The sequence below is a fragment of the Onychomys torridus genome, chromosome 19 (genome assembly GCF_903995425.1).
Source record: "Onychomys torridus chromosome 19, mOncTor1.1, whole genome shotgun sequence".
In the NCBI taxonomy this organism is placed as follows: domain Eukaryota; kingdom Metazoa; phylum Chordata; class Mammalia; order Rodentia; family Cricetidae; genus Onychomys; species Onychomys torridus.
Window position 1 is genome coordinate 32459689 of NC_050461.1, and position 26321 is coordinate 32486009.

At 42.3% G+C, this 26321-nt stretch overlaps 1 protein-coding gene across 1 annotated transcript; it reads left to right on the top strand.

Moving 5' to 3' along the window:
• Tbpl1 (TATA-box binding protein like 1) lies at positions 1 to 25922 on the top strand. Its single transcript, XM_036168674.1, has 7 exons — positions 1 to 328; positions 18587 to 18765; positions 21168 to 21250; positions 21398 to 21461; positions 23250 to 23353; positions 23441 to 23535; positions 25386 to 25922. The coding sequence occupies exons 2-7, from the start codon at positions 18631 to 18633 to the stop codon at positions 25463 to 25465; spliced, it is 561 nt and encodes a 186-aa protein (XP_036024567.1). The 5' UTR covers positions 1 to 328; positions 18587 to 18630; the 3' UTR covers positions 25466 to 25922.
• The last annotated feature ends 399 nt before the right edge of the window (positions 25923 to 26321 follow it).

Consider the following 26321-nt stretch of genomic DNA (forward strand, 5'->3'; position numbering starts at 1 on the left):
CCGGAAGTGGGCGGCTAGCGAGGATCCCTGGAGCGCCCGGGTCTGGCGGCGCTCTAGCCCGCCGCGCGCCGTCTCTATGCTCCCCCGCGTCTAGTCTATTTATTGTCGCGGGGAAGCCGCGGCCGCCCTGTACCCGGAACAACAAAGCACGAAAGACGGAGCCCGAGCCTCGGGGGCTCCTAGCAACGGGCCGGGGCGGGAGTTCCATGGAGACTGGGGAGCGGGTCCGCCTCATCATCATCCTCTTCCTCCAGCTTTTCCTCCGCGTCCGACGCAACCGGCAGCAGCGCTGCCGCCGCGTCCTCTGCGACCGCCCCGTCTTCCCACGGTAACCCCGTCGGCGGTCCTGGGAGGGGTGGAGGTGGGGGGGGGGGAGAGGCGGGCCCCGGGGCGGCCCGACCGAGAGAGCGGCGGGCCGCGGGGCGTGCGTGTGCGCGCCCGCCGGGCTGCGGTGGGCTGTGCGGGCATGGGGACCCCGAGCAAAGGGAGCGCCGCGGGGCCACCGGCTCGGGAAGAGGACCGGTCGGGCGGCTGGGGCATCCCAGGAAGGATAACGGGGGGGGGGTGGGGCGCCCCTGCCTCGCCGGCGAAGACCGGCAGGGATGGTCCCCGTCGTGGAGCCCGTCCCCCCTTTGGGGTAAAGAGGGGCCCATGCCACTCGGCTAGGGGTCCGCTGCATCTCGGAAAAACTTGCGGCGGCCCCTGTGCAGGGGCGCGAAGGCTCCCTCCCCCCCCTCCAATAGCGGCGCGGCCGCCTCTGGATTCTGGCACTTGCTCGGAGCCCCGCTTTATAATAATAGTCACAGCCGAATTAGGCTTCGGGGGTGGGGGGGACGGATCTGGAAGGCGGGAAGAGAAAATGAATCGTGAATAGGTTTTGAGCAAGGATGAGAGTGTGTGTGTGTGTGTGTGTGTGTGTGTGTGTGTGTGTGTTGGGGGGGGGGGGGGGGAGATAATCGCTTCATAACCGCCAGGACGGGTCCTAGAAGTAAATAAAATAGGAAATGACTGAAATAGAAAACGCTCCTTTCGCCGAGCTGCGCGCATCTGCAGGCTCTGCCAGTGTGCACATTGCAGGGAAGAGTCAGGCTGCAGCCAGTCCACACATCTGTGAGCTCTGTTGACTTGCATCTGTCACCTGCGGTTCCAGAGCGACCCTGGCAGTGACTAGTGTGAACTTGTGTGTTTATGGCTAAGAAGAATGCCTTAGAATTGTGACTTGTGTGTGAAACCATAACAGATTCCCTGAGGTAATTGAAAAAGGGAAATGTAAGAAGGGCATTCAGTCTTCCGGCCATAATTTGCAGTCTCTTTCCAAGTTTGAGAAAATAGCAGCCCATTCAGATCAAGAAGTGACTTTAAGCACTGTCAGGTTGAAAGAATTAATTTAGGCTTTGGATATGCCCAATGAAATATTCATCTGTTTGTGTTCTTCAGCTTTGTACCGCAAACTATTCCTTCTGTGCTTTACTCAACCATATTATGTTGAGTGTAGTGGCACATGCCTATGATCCCAGCATTTGGGAGGCTGAGGCAGGAGGATTTGAGTTCAAGGCCCACTTGGGGTACATAATAATAAGTTCTAGGTCTTTCTGAGATATGTATCTGTCTCAGAGAAAACAATAAAACTGAATTTTCCATCAGTGAGTGAAGTTTCTCTGTGGTACAGGAAAGGTCATGCTCCACAGAAAAAAACATTTTTGTGGTCAGTAGGAACAAAGACCTTCATACAAAATGGGAGATCAGTGATGAAAACAACGCTGATAATCAGAAAGGCAGTGTGTCAACCACGGGTTCAGTGTGTCCCTTGCTAAGCCTGGCTTCTCCTAAGCAGAAGGATATCATCGTGACGTCGGGAACTCTCCTATACTCTGTGCTCCCAAAATGAGTACCCGAAGCTGTAATGATCTGCTGCTCTGTGCTTTCCCAAACAAGAACCAGACAGGGCACCCTTTTTTTTTAGTCATATGTTTTCATTTTAAGCTTCTAACCAGGACTTTTGGGTCCAGTGTTGTTAGCTGAAGTACTTCCAGGTTTACAATGGAAAGAACAATTTTTCCTTTTTAAAAGGATTGGAAATTTGAACATTGGAAAACAAATTAGGTTTTTAAACTCAGTATTTTTGAAGCCATAGTGAGACTGCTACCTATTTTATGGCTATTCTGTGGAGGCTGTTTGGGGATCACCCCACTGGAGGCTGTGGTCCTGAGCCCCTGGGGTTTCTTCACAGTGTGTGTAAGGAACGCCCTCCACCTCAGAGCTACCTTTAAACTGTTGTACTGTACAGCTGGACCGTTTGCTGAGACCTCTGTCTCCTTTGGTCCCTGAATGCAAGTCAGGTCTAGCTTCTTCCTTTCATTAGTTCAGGTTCTGCTTTCTGTGGTATTGACCCTAGCACTCACCTTCTTACTTTCTCTGTTTACTTGTGTTCTGATCGAAGCTGGTTTTTTTTTTATACTTTTTGTATTTTTTTTCTGCCTCTTAAGGAATTTTCAGCACATGCCCTGGGCTTGTGTATGTTTTTCATTAATGGTACTTTGTTGCATTTTCATATTAATCCTTTTCTTTGGAGAATTGGAGTGGGCATGTCAGATATTCTATATTCTTTTAGAATAACTGTTAGCTGTAAACCCATTCCAATTCAAAAGACTATTGAAATCATTTGAAAATATTTGAAATTATTGAAAATATTTGGGCTCTTCATCATAAGAGGTGTTTAAGAAATGTGTGTGGCACTACTATAGACAGTCACAGTTTTTGAGGATAAAAAGGTATTGCAGACATTATTGTGTTATAAACTGAACGTTAAGATTTTTGTAGCTCTTAGTCTAAAGTTGTATTTAACACCATCTTTTCTTACCATTTTGCATCTGAATACCTGACTAAAACTACATTTTGCAATTTTAAGGGAAGTGCGTGAGTGATTTCCACACATTTTTCTTCAGGTGGGAAATAGTATCATGAAAATTTTTGTAGATATATCTATGAGTAGAGCATGCAGAATTTGGTATAAGGTACAACAGATCATGGAACATAACAGTATTTTAGAACATGGCATTTCTCGTCAGAAATGGGACATTCTTTAAAAGTTAACGAATTCTGTATAGTATAGTTGAGTGGGCATGAGGACATTTTAAACAAAGGAGGCCACTGAGTAACCTGGTGACTGATTTCTTTCTGTTGCATCATCAACCATGTGATGAAATTATTACTATGAAAAATGAAGTTTAAATTGACTTTGAAAGAGTTTAGAGTAGAAACTTTTCATCATGTCTCCAAATTAAAACTTTCAGTGTCTTTAGATTTTTAACTGACATTTGAACTATAAAGTTTTACTGAAATTTTATTTATCTATTTCATTTCCCCTCTTTCTTGACTGGAGCAACTTGAAGTGTGCTGTGTGTATGTGTGTGTGTGTGTGTGTGTGTGTGTGTGTGTATGTAGATGACAGAGAATTGACAAACATGGGCCACAAATATAGCTGATGTATGTTTCAATTTTAGATAGTCTATATGTACTTGTTGGTTCTATAATTGTTGGTGTGTAGATGTCTTCCTGCCTCATATAAATGAAGCTTCTAGACCGTCAGCACTGAGTCATCATATTGTGCATTCATATCCTCTATATGTGTATTTTTGGAGATTAACTTGTTTACTAGATGGAGAAAACATGTTTATTTTTATTGCACTTAGGGCTTTCCAGTGGATGAAAGAGAGCCTCTTTTTGTAGTGCCAAGGTTGGAACCCAGAGAAGTGCCTTTCTGAAACCTAACTTTTTGTCTGTGTAACATTCCAACTTCTTCTCTGTGTAGTGGTGCAAGTTATAAGCACCCAGAACATCAGAGACATGATTAGGGCTTTGTTTTAACGAATCCAAGCAATTGAAACAATGACCAACCACCACAGCTTGAGGGATAGATGCAGGGTTGTTTGCATCTTAGGAGTGCCATTGTGGGAGATTACTAGGAGTTGAGACAGACCTGGGGTCTTCTAGGATATCTCAACAGATGTGATTTTTGTATTATGATGCATTATGTCTTGTCTTTAGAAAGTGACATAGAGAATGTGTTGCTTTTATAGTTGGGAAGATTCCAGAAGTATGTCATTATTCGGGTCACATTGGAAATTCTGCTCACTTGGTTTTATTTGTGATTAATGGTTACACAGAAGATAATTTGTCTTAAATGGCTGGGTTTGTGCAAGGAAACATGTTACCAGGGATCTTAATGAAATATTTAAAAATTACGTCAAAGTGTTTTCTTGGGCAGTTTAGATCTCTCTCTTCACATGAGGTCAATGAAACTTTTAAGATTTCACCCCCTTCCATGCAGTACGAAAGTTTGGCTCCAGCTTATTTGAACCATCTAGTATTCACTCAAGAGAAAGAATGCTGAGGCCTAGGCTGGTGGCCAGTGGGGGAAGCACTTGGCTTGCACGTGTGAGGAATCCACACGAAGTCAGATGAAGTAGTGTGGCTATAAGTCTTGTGGTCCTGTGGCTAGAAGGGTTGTAGAGACTGAAGTCTTGTAGACTAGTTAGCCCGGCATAGGCAGCAGTGAATTCAAAGAGAACCTGTCTTAACTAGGTAGAAGGTGGGCACCCATATTTGCAGTTGGCCTCTGATCTCCATGCTGTAGCTCATGCATGTCCATACTCAGGCACACACAGGCATGAACCCATTTGTGTACACACACAAGATAGAAGTTAGATGGTGTGTTAAGGGTAGCATTTTCTCATGACTTGTTTGTGACAGTACTAATGGTGCCTAGCAAGAAAGACAGCTTCGTGTATAGACTGGCCTAGATAAGGGTAAGTTTTCCTCACTAGGTGAAGACTTGCAGCATCTTAGAAGTAAAACATTAAGTCGTTTTTGTGGGGTTAGCCTTCCCTCCGCTCTAAGCTTGAAGCTCCTAGTTGTAAGGCGGTAATTTGATAGGATCGGTGTTTTTCTTGGAGTTAGAGTTGGTATGACATTTAAAAGTATGGGCTATGCCTACCCAGCAGCTGCCTGCGTTCAGCATCATGGCTCTGCTTTGTGTTAGTGGTGTGACGTCATTTTGACAGGTGTCTTTCACCTGCCGAACGAAGCCCCGGTTCCCGTGTCTGCAATATGGAGTTAGTGTCTGTACATGAAAGGGTTGCTGTGAGGTTTAAGTGGAAGGACTCAGATAGCATTTGAGCAGGTACTGTGAACAGTGTTGCTACAGTGTTTACGGGACCATCACATCGCTGATTCCTTTCTTTTGTTCCCAGACTGTCTGTTACTTTATTGAAGGTCCCTTTGATCCCAGCCTGTTGAACTCATCTCTGCCGTCAGCTGTTAGTGTGCGTGTGGTGGGGTGCTTCTTCAAATCTGTGATTGTCACATGAGCATCTGGTTATCACTTATGGCAGACCCACAGAGCGTGGTCTGGCTCGGGGTTACAGCTATTGAAGTGTGTTTCCCTGTGGACCCGACTGCTTTGCTGTATAGTACTTCCGAATAAAAGAAATAGCCCCATTGATTCATTAGCAGAATTATTCTTTAGAAGACCTTCCTTTTTACTTGTGTACTTAATTGATGATAAATTGAAGTTTGTTAGTGCCCATATCAGTCATTTAATTTGAGTTTCCCTTGTCACTATAATTGTTGTAAAATAGTTTTCTTAGAATTTTAGAACTAGCTGAAGCTGGTGGTCTGTGCCAGTGATTACAGAGGCTTTAGAACTGAAAAACTTTTTTTTTTTTTTTTGATAGTAAGGTTCAAACCAGATATTGTGGCTACCTAATCAGGGAAGTAATTTGATAATTATAGTCAAGATAGCTAACTAAGTTAAGCCCAAGTCTTGTAGTTTAATTGAACATTTGAAATCACTAAAAAAAGAAGTTAGCTGAGCCTGGAGGAGCATGCTTGTAATATTAGTACCCAGAAGACTGAGACAGGAGTGTCACTGAGTTCTAGACCAGCCAGAGCAAGACCCTGTGTCAAAAAGAAAATTTTTGCTTGAACAAAATGGATTTCAGACTTCTGTCTTCTATTTTGTCTAATATCTAAGTCCTGTTTTTTGTCCAAGTAATATTTTTATAAAATACCTAATATACCATCATTAAACTGTATTAGCTGAGGGTTCAACTCAGTGGTAGTTATTACCTAAGATTTGTGAGGCCCTGAGTTTAATCATCAGGGGTCTCTCTCTCCCTCTCTCTCTCTCTCTCTCTCTCTCTCTCTCTCTCTCTCTCTCTCTCTCATACACACACACACACACACACACACACACACACACACACCAATAAGCAAGGTGTGTAATGTTTTAAATACATAGGGGTGAAGTTCCATAACTCCCTTTTCCATGTTTCAGCGGCATTTTACACATGAGATTAGCACGTATGTTTGTATTCAGAGACAAGACTTTGTTCTCCTGATTAAAGAAAATGAAGTCAGTTTGATCCTGTTGATTTAGTTGAGCAACTAGATTAGTCAGAATCCATCCTGTATTGATCAAGTTGTGTTAACCCTGTTTTCACAGCCACATGGATGGATCCCAGATGTATTAGGGGCCGAGGGAATGAGGAGAAATGATTGGCTTTTGTGCCAAGACACAGCAACAAAAACCCACATAGGTTTATAGCTCCTTTAACTTCAGATACTGAGGACAGTGTCAGAATACTTTTGAAAATGCAAGTCCTGAGCCTGGCTTGGTAGCTCATGGCTTTAAGCACAGTGGGTAGAGGTAGAGGCAGGTGGATCTCTTAGTTTAAGACCAGCCTTGTCTACATAGTTAATTCCAGGGATACATATTGATGCCCTGTCTCAAAAAGAAAGGAAGGCTGAGTGGTGTGAGAGACTGAATGCCTGACTCTATGTCATGTTGCTCTTTACAACAGAACTTGCTGGTTTGGAGATAGTTCTGATACACCGCTAAGTGTTTCCCAAGGGTTCTTTCCACTGTACTGTTTGAGGACCAGATGTTGTTGTACAGATACAAGGCTATAAAGCTAATCTAGAACACAGGGTGCAGATATGAAGATGGGTTATGGTTTGTCTGAACCTTGGCTAACTCACAGTGAACCTGAGGCTTTGGTGGAACAAGACTCACCCATCCCGTTGGATTTGCTGACTCTTCTCTGGAGCCCCAGGGCCTTTCTCCCTGTCCTGCTTACAGCCACTATGTATCTTGTACATCTCCTCACCTGTATCTTCAGTCAGCCTGGTGAAGTGGTCCTGAGCAGCTTTTCATTGATTGTGGGTTGGCCACACCCCGGATCTCTGCTGTCCATGCTTAGGGAGGTCACGGAAGCACAGCCGTGCTAAAGAAGTCCTCAATATATAGATCCACAGCAGATGTGCAGTGCTACTCTGAAAGGTACTGCGTTCTGTGGTCTTATCGAGGTACAAGGAGAATTATCTGTGGCATAGCATATTAAAAAATTGGATAAGCCAGACATGATGGCTCATGCTTGTAATCCCAGCACTTGGGAGGTAGGTGGAGGCAGGGGGATTAGGAGTATAAGGTCATCCTTAGCTGCATAAAACAAAATAAAAATCCACATGAATAATTCTCACATCTTCTCAGCAGCATATTGCTAATATGAGTTCTACTATGACAACTTGAAGCTTGTCAGGAATTTAAAAACTCACTGCTGTGCAGACCTACTTGAGCAGTTTCATACACTAATGAAGGTGTGGTTACTGATGAACCACATACATGATGGTGATTTCATTGTAATGGAACTGAAAATTTCCTGTCACCTAGTATGTTGACTGTATCTTTTCTATTTAGGTTTGCTTAGATACACAAATAGTCACCATCCTGTTACCATTGCCTCTAGGATGCAAGGCAGGAATCACTCTGCACACATTTGTAAGCCTAGGAGTGGTAGGCTGTACCACACAGCCTGGGTATATCTCAGACATACCTCTGAGAAGCAGCGAGTATTTAGCTGTGTGTGTGTGTTAAAAATGTGCATATCCATTTTAGCTTTTGGGTTTTTCACTTGTTAAAATTAGAAGAGCTTCAGATGTCTGAAACCAGTGTGTGTTTGTGTATTTGTTTGTCTTGAGGTTGAGGTGGGACTGGCCTTGAACCGGTGATCCTCTGGCTCCCCCGTTACTGAGATTACACTTGAGGGCCACCATGTCTAGCTGTAAACCTATATTAGTTTGTCTAAATAGAGGAATAAGACCATTATCTATGAAATGAATAGTGTCTTGAAAGAGACTTGACAGGTTGGTCATTCTGTGGTGACCAGTTTTTATGGAATAGCCTGAGGATCCTTGTGTGAAATGGAGAAGGGAGTAATTGGGAGGGGCCGATGTAAAAAGTACTGTATATAATGAGAATACATGCCTCTCGGTGTACCATTTGTTTTAGATAAGTCTAAATCTTAGTTTCTGTGATACTTATTGCCACCTTGAATAAAATCTGTTCTTTCCACTTGTCCCTAGTCACACAGTTACTTGATTTGTTCCAAAAGTATTCAACCAAGTTGCTGATCCAAGAGCTAAAGACCTTTAAATTGAGCTGTTTCTGAGAGGTCTGGAATCTGCTGTCTAGTAGACAGGACACAGACAGATAGATCCCTTCCTTTGCTGATGTCCTCCACTTCCATGGGCTGGCTCCTTAAGATCTCCTTGAAGACTCAAGTCTCCTTTCTCCAGACAGTTGAAATTACTTCCCTCCATCCTTCCTCCCAAAGTAGCTCTCCCATCTCGTGCATTTCCTAGGTCACACTTCTGATTATTTTCATTGCTGGCCTGTTTGTGGTCTGCTTTTACCACTAGACTGTACGTGCTAAGAGTTCCTCCCTGATCATTTTTCCCAAGTTGTGTCCCACAGGCTTTAGTTGACTTTAGTTGTGCACTAAATGTGCAGTTGGAGTAAGAAAGACTTAGTTAGTGGAAGAAATGGGGACAGGCAGAAAGGTTGTGCCAGTACAAGCAGTATGCTATAAACTAGAGGCTGTAAGGGTGTGTTTTAAGTAGATTCAGTTATAGAAGGAAAATTGGAGGTGGGAAGCACACAGCATTCCAAGCCAAGTAGATTAGATCCTATTTTGTCTGTCTATGAGAGCCAAGGGATGTTTGTTGTTGTTGTTGTTGTTGTTTTTAAGTAGGAATGTGGCAGAGTTGGGAAGATAATTCCGGTAGTTATTGGGTAGATGGACTAGATTTTGGAGATCGCAAACAGAGAAGAGCTCTAGCAGGAGGCTTTTGCCATAATGGTGTGCAAGAAATCCTAAAATAAAATTGTTGCTTTTGCCATAATGGTGTGCAAGAAATCCTAAAATAAAGTTGTTGCTTTGGACACAGAAAAGAAGCTAGATATTAAGCTAACTGAGCAGAAGAGAAAAAGGGTACCTCCAGGAGGGGTCTGAAGTTTTGTGGGAAGAGGTGTGGGTTTCATCTAGGGTCTCACTCCAGCCTAGGCTAACCTGTAACAGTCTGTAGCTCAAGCTAGCCTTAAACTAATGACAGTCCTCCTGCCTCAGCCTCCACAGTGCTGGGATACCATACATGAGTGAACATGTCTAAGATTCTGACATTTTTAACTGAGATGAGTGAATGTTGGGTGGTGACTTCATATAGTAACACTAGAAGAAGCCAAGTCAAGTGTTTCTGATGGGTTGGTAAGTCTTGTTTGGGTGACTTGGTTCAGTTAATCGATACACCTAGTAGGTAGTTGGAAATGGGAAATCAAGTCTCTGATAGATCAAGATTGACCTAGGAGCCAGCCATAAAGTTCATAGATTGCAGCTGAAGCCCAGAAAGCCCCAGGAGGACTATGATTTAGGACATAGCTTTAAAAACATGAAGAAAACAACCACCTCTTCAAGCACACAGAGAGGTTTGTCTTTATCCAGTTTTAGGGTATCCCTAACTGCTGCAATTTTAATTTAACTTCTCATGAGCTACCTTAGACTTGAAGAAGGAATCTGATTTAAGGAGTAGACAGAGCTAGAGAAAGACAGGGTCTCTGTAACCCAGGGTGACCTGGAACTCACCTTGTAGTGGCCTTAACTCCTGACAGCCCTCCTGCTTCTGCCTCTGGTTACTGGAATTACAGGCATGAGCCACCCCATCCCTTCTCAGGGTTTAACAACAGTCTGTAGTCAGTGAAAATAGGGACACATGGAAGACTCGCTCAAGAGGACCTTAAAATGGATGATCATCTTAAGCTTAACTTTCAAATTTAATGCCTGAACCTGTAGTATGTAGAGTTTTGTGGCTTCTGTGGGAATCTAAATCAAATTTAGCAGAGTTATTTTATAATATGTGGTACCTGATCAGTCTTTGATGGTCCTGCACACTTTCCCACACAGCTGCTTCTTAACCAACCATTTCATTCCCAATCCAGACTCCCAGAGTCAGCAGTCACCATGTGTTTTGATTGAAAGTAGTTTATCAAGGCTAGAGGGATTTTTTATTTGTGGCTAAATGTAGGCCCCCCCCCATACTAATTTTATTGATCAGCTACATCAAAATTGTATGCTTTATTTTGCTTTTAAATTTGAAGACACATGAAGTGTTTTTGTGTTCCAAAGCTTGACAACTATAATGAATCACCAGAAACCCTTTCCATTTTTGAACATTTCTCTGCTCATGGAAGAGGAAGAAAGATAATAATAGTAACAGCAAGAACAGCTAAATCTGAGGCTTACCGTGTGCAAGTGTGGTGCTAAGTGTTTCCCATGTGTGCCCTGTCACTCTGGCAGGTTGTGTGCTGTATTTACACGCGAGGGCACTAAGGCACCTGGTCAGTACCTTTCCCCCAGTCGAATGGATCATAAAAGATTGTTTTCACTCAGTAATTTGCTGAGCTCTTGCACGCCTGTGTGTGCGTGAGAGAACAATTAAACTCTACACATTCTATTGAATGTGTTTAGTGCCTTGGGAACCATGCCAAGGCTGGGACACAGAAGAAGAATTAGATGGTGCTTCTGAGCAGCCTCTGTCTACCAAGAAGAATCAAACAGGACAGACTTCACTGGAGAGATTTCACAGAATGGAAATGTCTGTTACTGAGCTGTGCACAATAACATGGTAATGGAACTCAGAATAAGGACACTCTGGCTTTGTCTTGAGTGGCAGACTTCTCAATTACATTTTTTTTTTCAATTTTACTCATAATGATTTTAATTACTTTGCACATTAGAGTTTCTAGATTTTCATTTCCAGACCAAGACCCTGCCTGAAAGGTAGATACTTTCCTGATGATTTATTCTGTATATCCTTGGAAGTATCACAACTTTTGGGAGTTCAAAATGTCCCAAATAAATTGTTAACCTGTTTTCCCTCTCCTGGGCAGTCTGCCCTTCCCTTCAGTGTCAGTAAATGATAAGCTTAGCCAGAGACCTGAAGTCACTCTGTTTCCCCATTTCTCATCCCTGTATCTGTCATGAAGCGTTTACCCAGCTGAACTTTTCCTCGTCAACTAGTATTACCTTGGTCCACTCTTCCTTGGACCAATGATGAGGTTTCCTTACCAGCTCATCTCCCAATCCTCCCATTGCATAGATGTAAACGCATGGCTTTCCCACCCCACACTTCCAGCTCACCACCGCAGCTGGGACAGATAGGAGAATCCTTCATATGGCCAAGGTGACACTTTGACCTGTCACTGCCTTTCCTGTTCTCCCTTTAAGTCTCCACTCTCCGTGCTGGCCCGCCCTTGTTCATGGTCTAAACTTACTAGTACAATGAACTCTGTTTCAGCAGAAGGAACACATTAAGCAGGCTGATATTTATATATGAGCCTTATGAATAAGGAAAATGAACCAACGATATAAAACAGTTAACTTCGCTGGGCGGTGGTGGCGCACATCTTTAATCCCAGCACCCGGGAGGCAGAGGCAGGCGGATCTCTGAGTTCGAGGCCAGCCTGGTCTACAGAGTGAGTTCTAGGACAGGCTCCAAAACTACACAGAGAAACCCTGTAATAAAAAACAAACAAACAAAAGTTCAAAGACTTGTAAGTGATTAATAGTATTTAAAGAGTTTACTTATTAATACCCAGGAAAAATCAACTAATTCAGTGTTGCTATTTTTTTTGTATCTCAAGTTGTAAAAGATTTGTTATTATCATTATTTTTTGCTTTATTTTGTTTGTATGTATGTCTGCATCACACATGTTGCCTGTAGCCTACGGAGGTCAAAAGAGGGTGTCAGATCTCCTTGAACTGGAGTTACAGTTGTGACCCACCATGTGAACGTGGAAGGAACAGAAGCCAGTGCTCTTAAGCACTGAGTCATCTCTAGCCCTTGTCAAAGGGCTTTTCTTGTCAAAAGATTTTTACAAAATCCCTTCATGACTTTATAAGGTAGCACTTGTATATGATCACAGTGTTTTTTAATATGCTCAGATAAATATATGAATCCAGTAGCCTAGAAAAACTTAACCGTGATAATGATTATGGGTGACTTTTATTCTCCTTTTGATTATTTCAAATACAATCAGAAATGACATGTTTCTTTTAAAATCACATTGCAGTGTGTGGTGACATGGTGACATGTGCTTTTAATCCCATCACTTGGGAGACAGAGGCAGGTGAATCTCTGAGTTTGAGGCCAGCCCGGTCTGTTAAATAAGTTTCAGGCAGTCAGGGCTATACAGTGAAACTCTGTCTCTAAAAGAGGTGAAAATGTATACATACATATAGAGAGTTAGGGGCAGACAGACAGACAGTGTGTCTCAGTTTCCTTTTCTGTTTAGGACAGAATACCCTGAAAGCAACTTAAGGGAAACAAGGTTTATTTTGGTTCACAAGTCACGGCTGCAGGAGCTTAGGACAGCTGGTCACATCACATCCATAGTCCAAGAAGCTCAGCTTCTTTTCTGTCTAAAGAGTCCAGGGTCCAGCCTGGGAATGTTGCTGCCACAGAGGCTGAGTCTTCCCACCTTGGTTAAGCCAGTCAAGGTAATTCCTTAAAGCATGCCTAGAGGCTCATCTCCTAGATGATGCTAGTACCATCCAGTTGACAATTGAGATTAACTATCGCAGAGTTTATTTAAAATACTAAGGAATATATCTAAAGTCAGTTTTGTCTGTGCATAATAAGGAATTGGTGTATGTTTATGTTTGAACCCCCAAATTTAAATTTGTATTTAATAAAATGTGGATGGCTTCTGGTCTCCTGTGGTTCAGCTTACCAAGGTACAAAACCTGTGTTCTGTAGAAAGCATATTCAGAGTTTGAATCTCTTTTCCCTGGCTAGCAGTGGCTGTAGTGAAATTCATTCCTGGGGGGCAGGGCAGTGGCAGCAAGCCACAGTCCCCAGACAGCTGCACAGCCTGGAGGGGAGTCTTCTAGTAGTGGTCTCATTGCAAACAGGAATAGCGTTTAAATCTCTCCTACTGCCTTTTAGACACCATTGCCTAAAGACAGTGACTGAAGCATTAAATACACTTTATATTGCTTTGTGCGTGCCTTCAATAGATAGTTGCCAACAATCAGAGAAGTGTTCTTGATAAGAAATAGCTCTCTGTGGAGTTTTGTCTGTTTAATGTTCTTTCATTTATAGTTATCTCTCTGTGTATGCCCACATGGTCACATCAGGTGTGTGGAGGTCAGACAGAAGACAACTTGCTGGAGTGCTTTTCTTCCACTGTGTGGGTCCCAGCATGGACCTCAGGTTGTCCAGCTTGGTAGCAGTGAGAGCCTTTACGTGCTGAACCTTCTGTATCTTGCTGGCCTTCTCTGTAGAGTAGCTTTAAGAAACAAACCAAAAACCACGATTATCACTGTGAGGCAACTTATTTACATGAATGCCATCTGTTTTCCAGTCTTCGGGCTGTTTGTGAGGCAGGTCTCACTGTGTGTGGCCCAAGTTGGTCTTGACCCTGCAGTGGTCTCCTTGTCTCAGCCTTCCAGGTGCTGGGTTTACAGGCATTAGGGTCTATATTACAGGCATTAGGGTCTATAGTTAGAATAAGTACAGTTAGTAGGTGGAGGTGTGCATGGCGAACGTTGTTTACTTTAGTGTCATGCGTATGCTTGCTTCCGCATTTACTCCGTGTTGTAGATAATACCGGTGCCATAGCCTTTCCTGTGGCTTTGTGTGTGAGTCCGGGCATACTATAAATTCTTTTTTTGCATACTTGTACAAAAAATAATAATTGTCACTCTGAGGACTGATATCTGATGTCTAAGCTCTCGAGTCACCTCCAAAGAAGCTAAAGGTTTCCAGTTCTCTTCTGGGCTGTGCTATGGCCTCACACTGATCTGCCTTTTTCCCCCTGCTGCCCCTTGAACAGGAAGGTGGAGTAAAGAGAGTACAGGAAGTTTAGCCTTGAGATAATGTATGGAAAAATGACAGTAGTGCTAGAATTAAAACAGGATTTACTGTATCAGTCCTGAATTTGTCTGTATTGTATGTCTTCATTGTTTCCCACTAGACACTCACCTTTGAATAGATTGTGCAGATTTGTGTGGCTAGATTTCAGACACCGAAAGCCCCCTGGACCCCAAGAAATCTGTTACTGAGTTTTGATATGGAAAGATTCTTGTATTTTCAAGTTGATGAGGTAGCTGACATTCTCTCCTGGATACTTGTGTAAAGCTCTGTTGTGGATGTCTGGGTTGTTTTCCCTCCATTGTCTCACCTAACAAGTCACAGACTCTCTCCTGGATACTTGTGTAAAGCTCTGTTGTGGATGTCTGGGTTATCCCTCACCTAACAAAAGTCACAGGCACTCCCTAATGTCACTCATGTCCATTAGATCTGTGTAGATCTTTGGTGCTACCCTTTAAATGTCTTTTATTTTGGTTTCTTCAACCAGAGTCCAGTCAACGACCTTTTTACATGGATTCTTTTTGTTACTTTTAATTTAAAAAATGGACTTTGTGTTTTTCAGTGTTAAATATTTTAGGGTATACCTTAGTGGATTGGCCAAGGAATCAAACTTTTTTAGGGGCCTATAGTAAATAGTTTAGGCCTACGAGTCTTGCTCAGAACTATTCACCTGTGCTCTTGTCATTATGGAAACATGAGCATGGCTGAGTTCAGTAAAACTCTACTAACCAGCTACTGGCCCATCACTGGTGTGTTGACCCCTAGGATCTGGTCCTTTCCATCTGTTGCTTTAATGGCTCTCGAGTTTTCTGTCAACTCATTCAAAAATGTTCAGTTACCATAATTTACTGTAAATCCATCTACAACTTTGGTACATGATACTTGCTGTGTTCTTGATAACGCTATTTGACCCTCCCTTGGCCGTACATATGATATCACCAGTTTGCAAAAGAGGAACTGAAGACTTGGAGAAAGCTGGCGACTGACCAGTGTCACAGAGCTAATGCAAACAGCATGACCAAGCCCTCCTCTGCAGTTGATGCTACTTCTCGGAGTGGAAAGAACATTCTTTTTCTAAAAGGCAAAATACGATTTTTTTTTTTCTCTTGTTCTCAGGGGAGTGCGGACTGCTGGATGGTGTGATGGAATCAAGGAGTAAAATGGCTGTGTTCCCATCTATAACTCGGGAGCTTTATAGAGAATCTGATGTTGGTTTGGAACTGTGTTGCTTTGTCTGACTTAGAAAAGAGGGATCTCGGGACCTAATGAGTGGGCCTGCGTGGCCATGGAACTTGTCTGTTACCAGTCTTGCCCTGCTTTTGCACTTCTCCAAATATAGATGCTAATTTTGTGGTCAGCCTTTGAGGCTCCTCTACCATCTGCACCTGCAACCCGTCTCTTAGGGTAGCACGATTCTTTGGTTGTGTAGAAGCGGATTGCTTTCGTTTTACTTTTTTGGTCCTCCATAGGAGGTTAGGGTTATTTTTGCTTTGTTTTTATGACAGTGCTTATTGTGGCCTCTCCCTTTAACTCTCATGTGGAAAGTGTGGTGTGGTTGCTGTTGATGAAGTTTGTCCTCAGAGCCGGGAGGTGGCAGTGTTTGCCAGGCGATCAAAGGTTGCAGTTGCTTCAATAGCTGCAGTGAATACCAACCACCAGGCTAGAGAGCCAGAGCCAGACCTCAATATAAGTGCTGTGTTGTCCATACTGTCACTGCAAAGCGGGGAGGCTGTCAGCTTCCCCAGTGCACTGTGTAGAGTGCTGGGAACACGGCATTTCAGGAAAACAGGACAGCTGTGACGTTAAACATTTTATTTGGAGATATTTGACAAATCAAACTCAGACTAGGTGTTTACTTGAAAAATGAGACAAAACACATGATCAGGCAGTGAGTATGCAAGCTGTTGATACTTAAAATAGACATAACTATTATTTAACTGTAATCCTAGTATGTATTTGTTGATTAAAAAAATTCATATTCAGTTGTTAGATTACAAGTTCAAGTTCATCCTCAGGTACATAGAGTTTGAGGTCAACCTAGGCTACGTGAAGGCCTGGCTAAAAAACAAAATCCAGATTCTACTGAAATGGAGGAAGAAAAAGTCACTATAATGTGCTAATTCTCTGAATAGAGAAGTTAACATTTTGACATATATATAAATATACATGTATATTTAAATTTATAAACCAAAATAAACTATCGGGACCTATACTAGTTAAATGTATGTGTGCCAACAGAGACCAGAGCTGTAAGATCCCCTGGAACTGGAGTTACAGATGTTTGTGAGCTTCCTGGTCCTGAACTCGTGCTCTCTGAAAGGTCAGCAAGTGCTCTTAACCACTGACCCATCTCTACACAACTCTACATACTACCAAACAACACGAATCCATCAGAGCTTTTGTGTTTGGTACTACTCATGAAAGTAGTCTTGGGGCCTGTAGAGGTGGCCCGTGACTCAGTGTGCTTACTGCCTTGCAGCTCCCGTACGGTGGCTCTCAACCCTCTGTAATTCCAGGTCCAGGGGACTTGATGGCTCTTCTGACCTTTGAGGGCTCCTCCAAACACGTGGCACACATAGATATAAAATTTAAATACATAAACAATAAAAGAATATTTCATAGTATGTGTGATGCTTTTTTTTTTTTTCCCCTTCCAAGACATGGTTTCTCTATGTAACAGCCCTGGCTGTCCTGGAACTCACTCTGTAGACCAGGCCGGCCTTGAATCTATAGAGAACCGCCTGCCTCTGCCTTCCTAGTGCTGGGATTAAAGGCATGTGCCACCACCACCTGGCTTGAGTGATTCTCTTTTTAACCAGCCCCTTTTAGATGGGGACAGCATGTCTGGGTCATTACCAGTTTCTGTGTATAATCTTGTTTAGTCTTTGCTTGGCCCAGTCACTGCTGGTTGACAGCAGTTCCACAAGTGTGCACATATTCTAAATCTTGATAACCCAGAATAAATAATTCATCCAAGAACAACAGTGACAAAATTATAGGTGTTATTAGAATTGACAGGCACTGAAAACATACACCCAGTAAAGCAACACTGAGCCACCAGGTTATAATGGCCTTCGAAGTTTATGCAAAAAGAGGGAAAAGGAACTCAAGCTCAAGTATTTTGTAGTGTAAGAATTTAGGAAATGAGTTGAGCACATCTAGGAGATGAAATAAGCTTGTGCCAAAAAAAATCCAGAGAGGATCAACTCAACCACAGTAAAGACGTGTCAGCAAGGTGTGAGGACAGAAAAGCACAGGAGAGTGACTCCAGATTTAAAGTGGTCGAGCGGTGCTGTGGCTGAGGCTTGTACGGACCAGTAAGAAACCAGGAAAAATTCTGTGCCCTGGAAATTAAAAAGTAAGAGGATACAGAAATTTTAATTTAGCACAACTACAGAAGACACCAGTTATCCCAAAATACTTACTGATACTGAATTAGTTTTCAAAAAATCTCAAGCAAATACAAGTTCAAATATTTTGAAAATAAGCTTTTTTATATTGTTTTCAGGAGAATTTTAAGCAATAAGAAACTACCCTAATTTTTCTGAGACTGGCATAGTCTTGATACTCAACTCAGATAGGACAGTACAAAAAGTGTGTGTGTGTGTGTGTGTGTGTGTGTGTGTGTGTGTGTAATTATAACCATTAAAATCCTACTTACAAATGTGAATACACTAACCCTAAGTAAAGGATTAAAGGGAGCTCAGATGTACACATGGAACAGAAAATGAAAGATTAAAGTCCAAAAGTATAAGAAAAAATAGTGAAATTAAGGTATGGTTGGTACATAGAATTGAATACTATATGGTTGTATATAGGTGTTGTAAGTTTTTACTTCTTAATTTTCTGAGACAGGGTCATACTATGTAGCCCAGGCTGGCCTCAAACTTGGGGCCATCCTCCTGCCCTAGCCTCCTAAGTGCAGGGATTACCAGCAGGTGCCACTGTGCCCATCACATAATTGGATCCTTATGTAAAATACTAGTTTTTTTTTTGTATTGTGCCTGCAAGGCCTCGGGAATGACTGGACATTGGGACCGTGAGGTGTAGCCCTTGACTGCAGTGTGCTTGGAGTCTGACTATAGCACACCTGGAACATAGGGGCAGGATCTTATATGGAAGAGTTATTCACTTAACAGGATTGAAAGTTATTTAAAGATAATATGTTTATCTATTGTAGCATTTTTAGTGGTAAGAGGAAACATGATTTGATTCTTGTAATATTGGTAATATTTCTTTTTTAGTTTTAAGAATATTTGTGAAAAACAAATTAGCAGAACACTCAAGGTCAATGACTTTATTTTGTTTTATTTCCCAGGATGTGATCTTCGTGGTGGGAAACTAAGTTTTTAAACTACCCCAATGGATGCAGACAGTGATGTTGCATTGGACATTTTAATTACAAATGTAGTCTGTGTTTTTAGAACAAGATGCCATTTGAACTTAAGGAAGATTGCTTTGGAGGGAGCAAATGTCATTTATAAGCGTGATGTTGGAGTAAGTATCGAAATTTCTGAATATGTGCTATCTAGCCTAATCTGACAGTGCTGTGCATGAGTATGTACAGAGAATTTGTGAGCACCTTGCTCTGTGCTGGTTGTAACTGATACAGCAGGAGCCCTGTAGAAGTACCTTCTCATGGAGTTGGCAGGCACTGGGGGTAGCCACTCACTCCAAGTCTTAGTGGCTTTATACCCTGATTGAATGTTTATTGTATGTAAATTTTCCTGTTCCTTTTTAGTTAGCTAAGATATATTTTTAATAATAAATTACTTAAAAAATATGATTCATATCCTAACCTAAATTTAAGAGTTTACGTTTTTGTAAAACCTATTACATTTGGGCCACGTGGTGATGGCACACACCTTTTATCCCAGCACTTGGGAGGCAGAGGCAGGCGGATCTGAGTTTGAGGCCAGCCTGGTCTATAAATCAAGTGCCAGGATAACCAGAGATTACACAGAAAAACTCTGTCTCTAACCTGCTCCCCCCCCCCCCCCCAAAAAAAAAAAACCTATTACTCTATTACTTATTAATAATAACACTTAACACTTTTAAATGTAACAAAATCTTAATGATTTGGTGTCAGCTTTATAAATGACAGTAGGTATGTGGTATGCATTTGGCTTTGCTAAAATTCATGTTGAAAAATGCAGTTAACATTAGAAATGTGAGAAATGCAAAATAAAACTACAGCAAGATTACTGGTGTTTTAGTTACTTTTCTGTTGTTTAAGACACCATGACCAAGGCAATTTATAGAAGAAAGTTTATTGGAGGCTTACAGTTTCAGGGGTTTTAAGATCCTCCTGGTGGGAAGGTAGGCAAGCAAGCACGGGGCTGGAGCAGTAGCTAAGAGCTCACCTCTTGATCCACAACATGGGGCAGAGTTGGGAGTCAGGGAGAGACTGACACTGGGAATAGCATGGACTTTTGAACTTCAAAGCTGGTTGACCCCTGTGACACACCTCCTCCAATACCTCCTAATCCTTCCCAAACAGTTCCACCAACTGCAGATCAAATATTCAAACATAGGAGCCTATGGGCCATTCTCATTCAGCTGGCAAGAATGTGGACAGAAAAAGTGTGTGTGGGGGAGGTAGACCCCTACACACCGCTGAACTGAAAATTCAGCATCTGTGGAAATAGCTAAGTTACAGAACCAGTGTAGGTGTCCATAAGGATATGAAAGGATAAAGAAAATGTGGCATAAATATACAGTGAGTATGTCATTTCTTGGGAAAAGGATGCAATGAAAGTCAACATATTAAGTGAAATAAGCTAGACTCAGAAAAACGAATATCACATACTTTCTCTAATTTTTGGATTCTTGATTTTCAAATAGATAAACCATTCAAGTTAACATACATAACATGCACATATGACACAGCAGAAGGAAGACTGGAAAAAGAAAGGAGACTATTTGAAGTGGGAGCATGGAGAAAGGACAGAGCATAGGTGATGAATATGATGAGAGTCCATGATACACTTATTAAAGCAGTGGCCTTATAAAGACCAGCACTCTACAATGACTACACAACTTTTCAAATGGAGGGTTTGGAGCTGACTTAATGGGTAAATTACTTGCTGTGTTAGGATGCTCAGACCCATGTAGTGCTAAGATGCGGTCGAAAGGAGGCAGAGGTGAAGTCCCTGCAAGGGCATGGGCCAGCCTGCCAATGAGCAATAGGCAAGACTCAGTGGAAAGCAGGGACAAAGACACGCTGTGGTGTACGCCTGCACACACATAACACACCATGGTGTATGCCTGTACACATGTACACATGAACAGGCATACCATCGACACTCAACAAAAGATTTTTAAGTTAGGATTGTATCTGAAGGCTCATTTACGTTCTAAAAGCTAAATGCCAGTGTACCCTAAGTAAACTATCTCAAGTTCTTAGAACTAGAAACTAAGAATGAACTAAATTCAGCTAAAAAAAAAATCTCGTTGGCGGCCAACTAAGATTCTGAAATGTGTTAGTAATTATTATCTTCCTTTAACAAAGAAGGAATACACAGGGGGTCAGGTGCCAAAACCCATGTCTGTAGTCCCCACACAGACTGTAGGATCACACATTGTTGGCAGATTTTAAGTCTTCCTCAGATTGAATTGGTTTAGTTTGCTAATGTGCATATGATCAAGCAAGGGAAGAACTCTGCAGGGACAGATGTGTGCAGACCGTTTTCTGAGGCCTGTTAACACACTTGTAACTCAGTCTTCAGACTTTGTGTTGAGTATGAACTTGACTTCAAGATGGTGACTTGATGAACAGTTCTTTCAGCCTTGTATAAGCTTGGAGTCACATGTTGACATGGGCACATAGGACAGAACAGTTCTGAAGATTAATGCTTATTAGATGATTGGTTTTTTTTTTTTTTTTTTTTTTTCCCCAGAAAGTATTAATGAAGCTTAGGAAACCTAGGATTACAGCTACAATTTGGTCCTCAGGAAAAATTATTTGCACTGGAGCAACAAGGTGAGTGCCACTTGGGTAAGCTTTCTCCTTTGGTTTGCTCTCCACGGGGAGGACGTTTGCCAGGACCGAAGGTCAGGTTCGGTCGATGATGCCTTCAGTAGAGTGCATCGTCCGCGCCACTAATCATCTTTTTTACTCCATCTACAGCGAAGAAGAAGCTAAATTTGGGGCCAGACGTTTAGCCCGTAGTCTGCAGAAACTCGGTTTTCAGGTAACATTTTCCAAAAATACGCGTACTTTTCAATGATTTTATTTTATAAAGTTAAAAAGTTTAATAGACTAAATGGATCTCAAGAATTTGGTAACTAAGTGTGTGGGGATTTGGAAAAGATCCTGGTTTTTCCCTAAATTGCTTTCCCGTGGAGACTTGCTTTCTTGCAGGGTAATGCTCTTTGAACTCCAGGTTTTCCACCTCTCTACCATACACATACATTTCTCAGGAAATGCCTTCTGGTCTCTTAAAGACTAGCTGGTCTTGGGCAGTGGTGGCGCATGCCTTTAATCGCAGCACTCAGGAGGTAGAGGCGGGCAGATTTCTGTGAGTTTGAGGCCAGCCTGATCTACAGAGCGAGTTCCAGGACAGCCAGGGCTACAGAGAAACGCTGTCATGGGGAGGGTTAGAGAGCTGTAGAACCCTGCTGATGCAGACATAGTGGGGGGGGGGCACCCTCTCATGTGTAATGTCACCCATTGCTGTTTCTCAACTTTCAAGTATTTTGTTACAGTCAGAGTGTGAATAAAATCACTACTTACAGTGGCCTTAGTAGGTCATGTTCAAGTGAGCAAATAAAGCAGAAGATGAGATGTCCTTGTGTAGGGGTAGAAGTAGAAGTGACTGCCCGTGGGGAGTGGGGCCACAGTGTGTGAGGAAGTGGCAGAGGGAGCTTTGAGGTGTAGCTGTGGGGTGGATCTAGCTTTCTGCTGCTTCGGACAAGTGCTGGGTTGGAGAATAGTTGTCACCCAGAAGTGCGGTTTGGGAGGAAGTGTTCAACTGGGCTTCTATGTATATATAGCACAGTGGTAGAGACTCGCCTGGAATGTGTAAGGCATGGAGTGTAATCCCCAGTACCTACACACACACACACACACACACACACACACACACACACACACACACACACACACACACACACTCACACACACACACACACACACACACACACACACACACACACACACACACACACACTCACTCACACACACACACACTCACACACACACTCACTCACACACACTCACTCACTCACTCACACACACACTCACTCACACACACACACACAGAGAGGGGGGGGAGAGGGAGAGAGAATGAAAAGAGAAGGAGAAATGTAAAAAAAAAAAAAGATAAAAAAATTGAAGATGTTGGTAGGAGTAGCTGTTAATGTTAAGAAAATAATTACTTGCATGCAGGGCAGTGGTGCGTGAATTTAATCCCAGCACTCGTGAGGCAGAGGCAGGCGGATCTCTGAATTTGAGGCCAGCCTGGTCTGCAGAGCAAGTTCCAGAACAGCCAGGGCTACACAGAAAAACCCTGTCTTGAAAAACAAAACAACAACAACAAAAAATTATTTAAAAAAATATATTACTTTCAGCTTTGAAGTTTCTTTCCCTAGCATAAGCTTACCAGTGTGGAGAGAAATCTCTACTATTTAAAAGCAGCTTTTGACTGGCTCATCCCAAGGATCACTGACATCTACCTGAGCCCACAGAAATGCCTTTGCATTGAATCTAAGAGCCCAGCCCTCTCTGTGAATTGAATTCTCTGACAGCTTTTCCATTCTGACTTTTGAACCCCTTTCCTTTCCTTGCTCTTTTCTGTTTTAAATATCCCATTTTCAATATTAAGTTATACCTAAAATTTAAAAGATGGCATACATAGTTTCAATTATACAATCATTTAAAAGTGGTGTTATTGAGGGTTTTTAATTAGTACAGATTACCTTCAGAAGCACTTTTTTGTATGTTTCAAAATAATTTACGGAATTTTACTTCTCTCCCATAGGTAATTTTTACAGATTTTAAGGTTGTGAATGTTTTGGCCGTTTGTAACATGCCCTTTGAAATCCGTTTGCCAGAATTCACCAAGAACAATAGACCTCATGCCAGGTAGGTCTTTGGAGAATCAAGACAGCACACAAACTTTGAAGCTGCCATTCATTTTAAATAACAAAACATGATTGTGTTTTTATATAGCTATGAACCCGAACTTCATCCTGCTGTGTGCTATCGGATAAAGTCTCTAAGAGCTACATTACAGATATTTTCAACAGGAAGTATCACAGTGACAGGTAATGTATGACATAGAGCCACAATTGCTCTGGATTGAATGATAAAAGAGATACCCATTCTGATTCATTGATGAGAACAGCGTCTAGTGGGCAATCTCAGCACTTGAGAGGCAGAGGTCGGAAAACAAGATAAGAACAGTGTCTAACTTGTCTCTTACAGTCACTTCCTTTACCCTTCATAGGAAGTCAGTCTCCTGACTCTAGGCACTGGAGGTTAGTTTCCTACCTTTGTATTACTTACAGATCATCTTACTGTGCTTGTCTTGTGTCTGCCTGCCTTTACCCTCAGCCTAATGAGGCTCGTTCTCCGTGTCCCGAGTGGTTGTATTTACTTCCCACACTCTAATTGTTTTACCTAGTGCACAGCTGTACTCTCTTTTAAGTAGTTGGAAGGACAGGTGGCTTCACTAGGCATGCATGTCCAGGGAGGCATTAGCTTGCAGGCTGGTTTTGAAGTGCACTGTGATGATAAATTATACTTGGACATTGCTTAGGAGTCAGGTCCCAAAAACAAAATTAAGCTAAGATAGATTCCTAGTCTTGAATTTCGCTTCTTCAGTTCTTAAGAGAATGAAGAGTTAACCAATCAGCTGCTGTTTAACTGATGCTGTGTTTTCCCATCTTCCTGGGGCCTTTCAAAGCTACTCACTGGGCTCCCACCTCAATCTTAAAAATGGGGCAGTGAGGATCAGTTTCATTGTTCTCTTATTTCAAATGCTTCTGAACTTGTGAACCTAGGTTTCTGAGAGGTCTCAATGTATAATTAGGTCTCTATTAAGTTTAGAAAAACCCAATGTAAACCTAAAGAAACCTGAATATGCTGGGGGTGGTAGCTGATGCCTTTAATCCCAGCACTCAGGCAGGCAGATCTTTGTGAGGCTAGCCTGGTCTACATAGTTCCAGGCTAGCCAGGGCTATAGTGTGAGTGAGACTCTGACTTAACATGCCCCAACCCCCAGAGCATACTTACTGAACTGAAAATAAGACATCATAACAAATTTAAGAAAAATAACCTGGTTAATTACTATGCATTGTGTTTGTGATCATTCCTTTTCAGTGTTTAATTATTGAATTGATAGATGATTGGTTAAACACCCTAACAAGCTGAAGACAGTTGACCTGATTTTTATGCCGTGTATACACACATCTGAAATGTCCTATGAAATGGATAGTTCCTGAGAGCACTATACTAACATTGGCTTTTCATGACTTCAGGAGGTGATTATATACTAGTGAAACAAGTTTTGTTCACTAGTTAAGAAACCAGTTCTCCTTTTTAGTGTTTCCTTTGCCCATTTAAATGATCCAGGGTCTGTGGGTTAATTACCACATAATGAACTATTCCATAGCATCGCGTCCTCACCTGATGCTTCCCCAGAACTCTGCCAGCCACCTGAGTACAAGCGAGTGAGGCTAGAGACTTAGGCCCTAGAATGTAAGAGCCGGGGTTTAGGAGCCACCCTTGTATCCTTGGCTGAGTCCTCATGGCCTGTGCCCCTCCATTGAGTCTTGTCTGGTGACGGTGGCCCAAAGGACGGCCAGTGTCTAGTCAGTTTGTCCTTCCTTCCCGCACTGGTGCAGTGCCGATTGTCCCCCTCAGTGGTAGAGCAGATTTTCATGACAGTGCCCCAAACTGAAGCACCCAACTTGTGTTTTAACTGTCTAGACAACCTGTTCTCTGGGTTCTTGCTGGGATTCTAGACATCCAGGAGTGTGTAAGTGCAGTATTTTGAACAGTGGCCCGGGCTTCTAAACCAGGGCCCAGTGTCTTGACTCTGGGAAGTCAGTTTCCCCGGCTGCCCCTCTTGTGGGCTCCTCCTCTCAGCCTCTCCTCCTTCTGTTGGTTACAGGGCCCAATGTAAAGGCTGTGGCCACTGCTGTGGAGCAGGTCTACCCATTTGTGTTTGAAAGCAGGAAGGAAATTTTATAACTCACACTTGGCTGACCGGTTAGTCTCTAACTGAGCACCTTGAACCCTGCTGCACATTGGACTCAACCACAAGGAAAAGTGGACCAACAGTGACTGAGGAAATAGACTCGTACTCACGGCTACAGTGTAAGCTCCAGTCCCTTTGGATTTACTTCAGACTTTGCTGTAATATAAAAAGGAAGTTTACAAGACATGACGTTGCTGCTTTTACAAAAGGACGTTCTATTTATTTTGGCAGTAATTCTCATGTCCCCACAGGCAGAGCTGTCACAGTGTGCACTACCTTCCGAAAATGGTTTTATTGTTATCCTTATTTTTCCAGTTGGAGCTAATGTGTTTTCTTTGTGAATAGTCTTTTACATTTTTGTATGCTGAATATGGGCACCAAAGAACCTGTAAAAGTTACCTTTTTAAATTGAATGTGCACAAATAAAAGTTTGGAAAAGATCTCTCTTCATATTCATTCTGTAACTTTCATTGACCATTTCCTCTTTTAAACAAACTGTATTCAAAATTTTTTAAAATCTATGCAGGCTTAGACTTTGGCTAAAGTATGTGGGCTTCTTTTTGAAGTGTGTTTGTATATATAGATATATGTATGTGTGTGTGTGTATGCTACATGTATATAGTATCTTTTCATGATCTGTTACCAAATACGAATTAAAATTTTTCCTTGAAGATTGGAAATAAAAAACATGTATATAAGCTCTAGGTAACTAGGGTAGAACTCCACAGGTAAACAGTAATGATCTGTGGTACTAATTTAATACAGTAGAAAATGTTAAAGGATTTTTAAAAGCAAAGCAATTGTAGTTTTACAGAGGCCTGTTTCTCTCAATGGGTATGGGAAGGAAGA